The sequence below is a fragment of the Odocoileus virginianus genome, unplaced genomic scaffold, assembly GCF_023699985.2.
Source record: "Odocoileus virginianus isolate 20LAN1187 ecotype Illinois unplaced genomic scaffold, Ovbor_1.2 Unplaced_Contig_2, whole genome shotgun sequence".
In the NCBI taxonomy this organism is placed as follows: domain Eukaryota; kingdom Metazoa; phylum Chordata; class Mammalia; order Artiodactyla; family Cervidae; genus Odocoileus; species Odocoileus virginianus.
This window is the reverse complement of record NW_027224319.1, coordinates 206,857-217,159: the sequence shown is the minus strand read 5'-3', so window position 1 is coordinate 217,159 and position 10,303 is coordinate 206,857. Positions and strand designations below refer to the sequence as shown.

Sequence of the window (10,303 nt, the reverse complement as noted above, 5' to 3'; positions counted from 1 at the left end):
CCCACGAACTCAGTTGCTCCAGGGCATGTGGGATCTTCCCCAACCAGGGATTGAACCTGCGTCCCCTGCATTGGCAGGCGGATTCTTAACCATTAGACCACCAGAGAAGTCCCAAAGAAACTGTTTAAAACTGTTTTTCATTGACTAGTTTTCAGACTTCTCAACACTGATTAAAGTTTACTGAATATGCCCTTAGAAAGAAACAAAGGTGAACACAAGTTTCACTAGAATCTAATTTATGAAATACTTTTAAACATTGTAGTATAAACACAATAATATGGAAATAAAACAAAAATAATAATAAAAACCCCTACTAAATTCAGAATTTATCTGACAAGAAAATATTTTTTTCCCTCAGTAATACAAACCTACAACAGTATTTTTACTGTGTTCAACACTGTTGAGTACTGGGGGGAATGCTGAAAATTTATAGGAAATAGATTTTATCCTTCTAAAACTCTTGGGGAAAGATGTCTTTTAAAAACTTCTATGCTATCCAACATTTCAAATATGTGTAAAAGTAGAGAGGATACTGAATCCTGTACACTTTATCCAGCCTTAATTATTAACTCATGGCTGGTCTTTCCTCCCTCCCATGCAATGATTTGGAAGCAAATCCCAGACAAAAGATACCCTCAACATAAACCAAGACTAATTCTAGAGGCTTTGCTCTATTATTAAAACCTATCTCAGCTCTAAGACCTCATGGATATTACTTAATTTTTTGGACAAAATGCCTAAAGTTCTCCCTCTTTTTCACCCTTCTCGATACTTCATGAAGGATCCACTGGAGAAAAATGTCCAAAGACTGAGGAACTTTGTTCTGTAAAGCATCTAATTTGACTGACCTTCCTGATGCTGATGCCTGATGACTGGCTGGATAAACTTTTCCCAAAGTGGCCAAAGATGGGGAAAAGGAAAGCTGAATCGAAGAAGAAAAATTATAAATCTAATAAATCAGTTGCTGTCTATAATAGCAGAAAGCAGAGGATAGGTTTGGAAGGGAGGTACTAAAGTCAAGACCTGTCACATCAGCTGGCTGTGCATTCCCCAAGAAGTCTCTTTTCTTGCCTCTTCCAGCAGGTTACGGGTTCACCTAAAGTCTTTAATTGTAGTAAGCTCCCACTGGGATTCAGTAAGAGGGAGGTTTTGTTTGACTTCAGCGGCTTTCTCTATGCAAAAGCAACCCCTCATACCCAGCCAGTGGGTGGGGGAGCAGAAAAAGTGACAAAGAAAGTAACTGTAAAGGAGTTTAAAATCTTTTGAGATTAGTATAGTCATATGAACCTCTAAATAAGGCAAGCACTTTCTTTTACTGCTTAGAACCAATTAGTTCAGAAAGGAGAGCAACAAAATTAGTGCCAAAGCCAATACCAGAATTATGAGGTTTTAGGAAAAGAATACAGGCACCGGCCTTCTTTAGAAATTAAGCAGGTTACCTGCCTTGCTATTCGAGGCAATTAACTGAAGAAGTGCAACTCTGATCCAAAAAGGACATCCTAGAGATATTTCCGTAACTAGTGTCAACATTTAATGTATGACAAATATGAAGCCAAATATTCTCGTCCTTCGGCTCAAGTGTGTTTACATTAAATGGGAACAGTGTGTAAGTGAAGAACAAGTCTTGCTGAGGTCAAAGACTCACATCAGGATAATGGTTGTCAAAATGGCTGATTAAGAATCTGCACTGATCTTGAAAAATAGAATAAGCACAGGTTCACAAAGTTAAAGTTCGTAAACAACTCACTCCGAGAGCTTCGGTGAACTGGATCAACGTGTATACAGTAGATGTACACATAGCAGTGATATCCTTATCATTATAATCACAGAGGGGAAAAGGAAGAAGACAAGTAAGATAATAGGACATCTTCTACCAAAGTCAATAAATATGTTCTAACAAAGAAAGTATAGAGAATTAATGTCCCTTCAGATACTAATTTATTTTATTCTATTAAAAATGTTTAATTGAAGCATAGCTGATTTATAATGTTGTGTCAGCTTCTAGTGTTCAGCAAAGTGATTCAGTTGTATATGTATATATTCTTTTTCATATTCTTTTCCATTATGGTTTATTGCAGCTTATAATGTAGGCTCAATAAATGTCCAGTGAATTAATACATAAGGAATAGGAATATAACATCATATCACCTCCAATACATGCTAATGTTATATTTGAATCTACAGACAGTTGTGGCTAGTTTCTGAACTGGAATCTTCCATTTTTTTGTATTCAATGTTTTACAGAGCCACCTCTGATTGCTGGACAGTGTTTGCTTATGAATTAATTTTAGTCCTTTAAGGATTGACTTAGTTTCTGATATTCCACAAGCACATAAAAAGCAGAGTTACGAAACTTTTTTCTCCACAGAATTCCAAGCCAGAGTTGTAACAGACCTTAGAAGATAGTCTGTGTATGCTCAGTCATGTCTGACTCTTTGCGACCCCATGGACTAGTCCATCAGGCTCCTCTGTCCATGGGATTTTCCAGGCAAGAATACTGGAGTGGGTTGCCATTTCCTACTCCAGGGAATCTTCCCAACCCAGGGATTTAACCTGCGTCTCTTGTGCTGGCAGGTGATTCTTTACACTGTACCACTTTGCAAGTCCCAAAAGATAGTCTACCCAGTATTTAAGTGAAATTTACTAGAAATGGGGGTGAAATCATTCACAATTAAAATTTGGAGACAGATTTCTCATATAAGACCAAGAAACAATAACTATAGAAGACCTCTGTTCTCAAGCCATTACTTAGAAAATCAATATGGAAATGTCTCTAGTTTGTTCTTGACTTTGGCAGACTCAGGAAAAAAAACATATTCCACCTTCCCAAGAATATTTTCTGACAAAACTACTTTTTATCTTCTAATGATATGATAAAAATTAATTTTTCAAACTATGTTACAGTCAAAATTAATTTTAACTAGAGTTTAGATGACTGCTAAGACTTTATAAAGAGGGCTGAGCACTGAACAATTGATGCTTTTAAACTGTGGTGTTGAAGAAGACTCTTGAGGGTCCCCTGGACTGCAAGGAGATCAAACCAGTCAATCTTAAAGGGAATCAGTCCTGAATATTCATTGGAAGGACTGATGCTGAAGCTGAAGCTCCAATACTCTGACCACTGATGGGAAGAACTGATTCACTGGAAAAGACCCTGATGCTGGGAAAGATTGAAGGCAGGAGAAGGGGACAACAGAGGATGAGATGGTTGGATGGCATCACCGACTCAATGGACATGAGTTTGAGCAAGCTCCAGGAGTTGGTGATGGACAGGGAAGCTGGCATGCTGCAGTCCATGGGGTCACAAAGAGTCGGACACGACTAAGCGACTGAACTGAACTGAAGGCATTATATGGTATTATAGAATTTGCAGCCCTTTCATCTACGGAGTAGGAAAGGAAAAGTCCTAATTAAAATTCCTAGTAACTTAGTGCTTTGCCTTGCATATTAAGGGGAAAACTTTAATGAAACAAATTTGCTCATGACCAATTGATAACAAATGTTCTTTGGGTGGCTTTTTGTAAACAAAATTGAGATGGGAATACTGTTAGGCACCTCTCGTATTCTTTTCAACTACAAGGAACTCTGTTTTCTCTCAGGGTGTTTTATGTTGTAATTATATCAACAACAATGTTTCTGCTATAACATCCTAATGTTAAGGTAATATTAATAATGCTTCTTTTCCAGAATTTTAAATTCAAAGAATGACGAAGACAACCTAATTCTTAAAATGTATTGTAATATAACAAGAGCTTTGTCTGATTTAGGTTAATTAAGATCCCACTAGGTAAAGACTTCCTTTTTGCTGTAGGATCTAAATTACTTTGAGTTAAGAGACTGCCAGAGAACCTACTCACAGCATCTAATGCAGTTCTTTGGTTTGTTTTCTCTATAATTGAAAATGGTGTTAAGAACAGCTGACCTTTCCATAAATCACATAAATGTGGTACAGCTGAATCATATATGTGGTGACTTCTGCTTTACATCTGAGAATACCACTGAATTCCAACTTTACAGCTCAAAATTGTAATTACTCTTTTCAGCTGCTTGACATCTTCAACCCTGACTAAGCATAGCAATGTCATTAGTGACAGATTAATGAAGAGGTTGAAGAGGACCGGAAGCACTTTGCAGCAATCCATCAGAGACCGTGTTCCAGGATGGTGTTTATCCAAGTTAGTAATCTCCACTCTTTCATTCACTGACTCAGTTATGAAGAATCAATTATAATTTCCTCCCCTCAAAAGATACCATGAGGAATTCTGTTGACTGTACTGCTGAAATCTAGATATCCTGTCTTCAGAACATCTCTACTACTATAGTAAGCCTATTAAAAAAGGAAATGAGCTTAGTATAGGGATAATCAAACTTAGAAAATCTGTTTACTGCCTTCCCTATGGGCTTCTTTTACAAAGTACTTATTTACTTATGCCTAAACACTGGTCTGGAATAGTAACAATTCAATGCTAAGGAGACTGAAAATTTGTCTATTTTTCAAAGAATTAATAGCAGCCAGAAAATATTTCTGTACCCTTAATTTTAACATTAATAAAAAATGGAGGCATTTACTGAACACTCAAGTTTTTATCTTAAGCCTGTTAGTGTTTTAACAACTTTGGATCAAGTAAAATGTTTACAGTACATATATACACCATATGGTTATACTCATTTCACTGTACTTTGTTAAAATTTCAAATTCCAATTTATTAATTTGTAGGCCACAGAGATTCGTGCTCGTGCTCAGTCATTGAGTCATGTCCAACTCTTTGCAACCCCATGGACTAGGCACGGCCATGATCCTCTTCCATGGAATTTTCCAGGCAAGAATACTGGAGTGGGTTGCCATTTCCTTCTCCAGGGGATCTTCCTGACCCAGGGATCGAACCTGTGTCTCTTGCATTGGCAGGAGGATTCTTTACCACTGAGCCACCTGGGAAGCCCAAGCCACAGAGATCAACCTCATGTAAATTAAGATACGTCACTCTCACTTAAGGAAGATTTTGTTCCAGCAAAATAATGTGCAAATTAAGGATTTAATATAGAATAATATTTATTACATTTGAAAATATGTTACACTTAAAAGTGACTATGTAAAGGAATTTAGAATGAATGCTTTTGAAAGTAAATAATTACCCTATTCAGAGTTACAAAACTTTGTCTAAATCCAGATTTTCCTCTGTACTAGTAGTACAAGTCTAAGTCCAGTAAACTCCTTCATTGATCTTCTATGAGTAGTTTGTAACTGAATAATAATCAGTTAAGAAATTGCTTTTTAGCTCTATTAACTGCCTAGAAACAGAAAAATAAGTTTGAGACCAGTGTCTCTGACCATTTCTGAGAGTCACAGGAAAACATGTCACTTTATTTTTAAAACCAATCTATACATGTCTATACACATATATTCTGAAACGTCCTAAAATCTAACGATCTTGAGAAGCTGTCTTGTGAAATAGCCTTATTTTACAAGTGAGGAATAAAAGCTCTGGCATGTTAACTGAATTCCCAAGTTCCCATCTGGTTCTGGCAGGACTGGGACTACAGCCCATACCTCTCCAACATATGCCTCATTTACTTATTAGCCTTATTACTTGTTGTCATCTTCCCCAACTAGAATGGAAGCTGCATGGGGGCAGAGAGCCATCTCAACTCCCAAACTCTGATAGAAAGCAGATTCTCCAACAACTGTTTGTTCAGTGAACAAATGATCAGTCTACACCACCCTCTGTTTCAGATAGGATATACTGAACTCTGGCATACAGTAATTTCTGGCCTGAATTAAAATAATCAATGACGAATGTTCTTAAGCATTAAGTCAGAGTTCTCAACCTATTTTTCTTCTCACGGTCTTACGGGATGTAAAACATTCTCCGGAGGAGAAGGAAAGCATTTTAAGCACTGGGAGTAGGGAGATGCTGCACCGCCAGGCTTCTGCTGCAGAAGTGTTGTACACTTGTCATCCACCACTGAAATCACCGTTCTAGCTATTCCTTTTGAATGAAAGTCAGTTACAAAGAAATCCCACAATTACAAAATAATGTGGGCAGATCTCTGCATTGTTCCATAGGTACTGTTCTTAGGGAATCTGACCTTTATGTAGCACTCTGAGCCCTACGAAACGATGAGAGTTGGTCAAGCTGCAGTTGAGATGGGAGAGGAGTGTTATCATTTGAAAGTCCACCATTTAATAAAGTGACAGTCCAGTGTAAATAACAACTGTTTAAATGACACAGATAGCATCTGCACAGAACCAAATAATTGTCACCACAAATTCTGGGCATCTGTACAGAAAATCAAGGCAATTTATATAGATGTGTGTTGTTTCAGGGTCATTAAGGAAGGAAAAAGCAAATCATTCATCTTTAAGTCAACATCTGGGAATATTATCTTGTGTAATATTTAAAACACAAACATAACTTCAACATATAAGCAATGCGTTCTGTCATATCCCACTTCCAAAGACTCTCCAATTTTTTCCTAGAATCAGATATGTTTTCCCCTCTAGAGTTTTGTGCCTTTAAAATGTTTATCCTGCAGTTTTCATAAAGTATGTAGCAACGTCATGCAAAGAGGTTATACATAAACCCCTATCTACAGCAGTTTGATGTGTCCAGAGTCATGTGCAGAATTTCAGAAGCTAGAGCAAGTACCTCTTTTCTGAACATTTTAATCATTGTTTCAATGAGAGGATCCTTGTGGCTCAGCTGGTAAAGAATCCCCTGCAATGCGGGAGACCTGGGTTCGATCCCTGGGTTGGGAAGATCCCCTGGAGAATGGAAAGGCTACCCATTCCAGTATTCTGGCCTGGAGAATTCCATGGACTGTATAGTCCATGGGGTCGCAAAGAGCACAACTGAGCGACTTTCACTTTCGCAGATTTGATGAATACTTTGGGTCAGTGAGAGACATGGGTAGAGAAGCAAGTTTAATCTAAAATCACTCACTCAGGTACTAAGTGATTTTGGCAAGCTTTTCTCTACTCACGGATTAAGGCAATAAATAGACAAAACAACATCCATTAAAAATATTCAGATTACGTTTTACATTTTCCTCCTCTTTTTGGACTGTCAATAATGGAGAAAAAGGAGTTAACTTCTGTTTTACTAACAGTCTCCATCCCCTGTCCTTTCAGGGCTGGCCTATGAATTCTTTTCTTCTGAACACCCCATTCAACCTGGGATTGCATTCTTAATAAAACATAGATAAGGAAACTGACCTTTTATAACCTCAGAACAAACAGAGATGTGCCAGGGTTATAAAATCCAAGATACAGAACAAACAACAGGGGAAAAAAGGGGGGGTGGGGGTGGAGAGCAGAGGTACAAATCTGTTAATAAAGCTGGCATTTAAAGTGATCAGCCATAAGGAATAGGAGAGTGACTTATCATCAAACTTCAGAGTGAAAAATCTATTTGGATCTTAAATACAGTGGCTCACAAGAAACAAACTGCTTTAGGATCAGGTAAAACTGTACAGAATCTGTGTGCTTCAGCATGTGTCTCTTAGAAAAGATCTATGTAATATTTATAAACCCACAACACACGAAAAAATCATGATAACCTACAGCTGTCAGCCACATTTTGTATACAGTCAGGGACTGTGGATGAGATGTGAAAATGGTGGATTCACTGTGAAGCTGGATCACCCTCCCATCCAGTTGAATCTCGGGGACTTGCTCCACTGATCCGGAAGCATAGTACCAAAATATGTGCATACCACGTTACAATTCAGAAAATTGCCAAATCTTTGGGGAAAATACACGAAAAACAAGTAGCTGAGTAATAAGAACCGTTTTGTTTTTGTTTTTTTAATGTGAGAAATATTTCAAATGGCTTTAATCCTAATTGTTATTGGTTATGCATGCCTGATATCTTCAAATTTAACCCAAGCTTTCCCCAAGCTGCCAAAGGCAAAGGGAAACTCTGGTTCTCTGAAGCAAACACTTATTTTTGGAGAACTACTTAGCCTGAGAGAGTGAGGATGACATTTACTCTGCACTGAAGCAGCCCTGTCATACGGCAGAACGGGACACTCTGGTATCATCTGAGCATGCCCACACAGCCAAAGAACACTCTGCTTCTACCTAAATACCTAGGGAGGGGTAAAATGAACAACTAGCAAACACATAACACACCTCTCCATTACTGCCACCTCACACAAGTCAGTCCCCAAACAGCAAATGCCCAGGACTGAGATCTACTGCTGAAAAATGCTAAGTTTCAGCAGCTCTAAGCACTTCCTGTGTCTGTCTCAGCAACCACCCCCACTTAAAGCTGTAGAATTATAAGATTAAGGAAGAGATTTGAGGAAAAAAAAAAGACAGATACACACACATATACAACATACGGTTTCCGAGGAGAGTGAGGGTTCCATGCTTGTGAGGGAGGAGGAGGAATGTGCCGAAGAACCCTCGGGTCTCTCGCAGACTTGAACATGCTGTTCTGTGGCATGAGGTCAGCAGAGACTGGCTCCAGCCGTGTGAGGCTGAATCCTGCCCTGACAAAGCAGGATCACTGTAATATGAAGCAAGAGGACCCAGGGCATGTTGGCTGCTGTACAGAGTGGCCGTTCTAGAAAGTAACGGCAATTCCAGAACAAGGGATCTATGCTGTCACATGAGGTGATCTTCAGCCCAGTTAGCAGTAAGCACGCAAAATACTCTGAATCCCAAACACAGGCAGCTCAAAACATGAGAAAACTTTGTTCCTCAAACCTATTTTGTGTCTGGAGGAAATGAGCAGGAAGTGGGAAATTTGAAGAACTACTGGTTACTTTGTTTTGTATCATAAATAATGTCCAGATTCTATTCTAAATGAGGCACAGTCATTTAGACACTGTGACCTAGCCGAGGAGCCCCAAACTTCTATGACTTTACAAGGAAGGGAGAATGTTCTGAAAAAATATTCTTGGTGTTAGACATAGGCTGAAACTGAAGAGATGGTTTAAAAATCTCATTTCTCCGAAATACCCAAAAGGCGGAGGTTGCTGCAGACCTAAGGCACATTACCATTTCTTTTTAGGTCACCAAGAATGTATATAACTGTACTGTTAGAAATTTTTCCCTGAAATAAGGGGAACACATACACACACACAAATCATAAACAGAAAAAGGAACCAGGAGATGGAATTTCCTTCAAGACAAAAACATAGGACACACAATGTAGACAATCCTCCCCATTCTGTGGTCTCCCTTATATTACGGAAGTTTTACTCTAGACCAGAAGTGACCTAATCCTTTTAGCATCCTCAGAAAGACAAAACTCTGATGAAAAGAATGGGTTCCAGATGAGTGGTGGGGTTAGGTGTGACTATCAAGGGAGTCTCCCAGAGTGACGGAACACGTGAACACGCACATGCACACCCAAAATCAGCACAGCATCAGCTTTCCCTCAAATGCCTCCCAAGTCTTCCGAATCCCAGCTCTGCCGTTTCTGAGATGCAAGGCAATATAAATGAAAACAGTCCAGACTTCTGCGACTTCTGGGACTCTCATTCCATCGTCAAGTGCTTCAGGCCGCCTCACCTAAAGCATGGGCCCCATGCACGTTAGTTCCCTTTCCTACTTCTATTTCCATCACAGATCTATTCTCACAGACACCAACCGCCACGGATATCTACGCAGAAACTGAAAGTTTGCAAATCAGAATGTGAGTTCAAAGTTCTGTGCTTCCCCCGTGCCAGCTGACGACATCTCCAACAGCCACACTGCAACGGGGAGAAGCATGTCTGCTGCTTATTCATTTAGCAGCAGCAGAGGCTAACAACTAAAGCCTGAACTCTGTACTTGTCATCAAGAAGATAACGGCACAGGACAAATCAGTGAAGAAAAGTTGTTCTGTTCTCTTCTTGGGCTCTTTTCTGGTCTTGTACTCTTTTTAGTCTTATCTGTGATGGTGCTAAGTTGCTTCAGTAGTGTACGACTCTTTGCGATCCCATGGACTGCAGCCCTCCAAGTTCCTCTGTCCATGGGATTTTCCGGGCAAGAACACTTGAGTGGGGGCCTGTGCCTGCCTCATTAGTCTTATACATCCAAATAATATTTCTCAACTCCACCAGGGAAAGGACAAGAAGTGTGGAAAGAGCAGAACGATCAGAGCTATGGAGCACTCAGGATCTGCTTAGTTTCACATTTGGAAATGAATCACAGGCATTTTACGAGTGGGGTGAGAAGGGTCTTCAAAGGGTACGAACATGAGAAAATCAATTCAAGTAAAAAAACCAAAAATTCTAAGAAGTGACATCCTCATGGTCCAAAGCAAAGTCTGCCCACCTCCACAAGCTGTGGTACTGTTTTGCCCTCTGGTAC

General features: G+C 39.3%; 1 protein-coding gene across 18 annotated transcripts in view; it reads right to left on the bottom strand.

Moving 5' to 3' along the window:
* TMCC1 (transmembrane and coiled-coil domain family 1) overlaps positions 1-10,303 on the bottom strand; it is a 151,737-nt gene that overhangs the window by 36,626 nt on the left and 104,808 nt on the right. Inside the window, exon 1 of one of the 18 annotated variants that reach the window (XM_020872615.2) lies at positions 8,329-8,505. The exons of 16 other annotated variants lie outside the window; for them this stretch is intronic. In XM_020872615.2, the coding sequence (XP_020728274.2) occupies positions 8,329-8,370 (42 nt within the window). In that variant the 5' untranslated portion in view covers positions 8,371-8,505. Of the gene's footprint in view, positions 1-8,328; positions 8,506-10,303 lie in introns of those variants that run through there. One more of the 18 variants, XM_020872617.2, reaches the window with a different exon arrangement.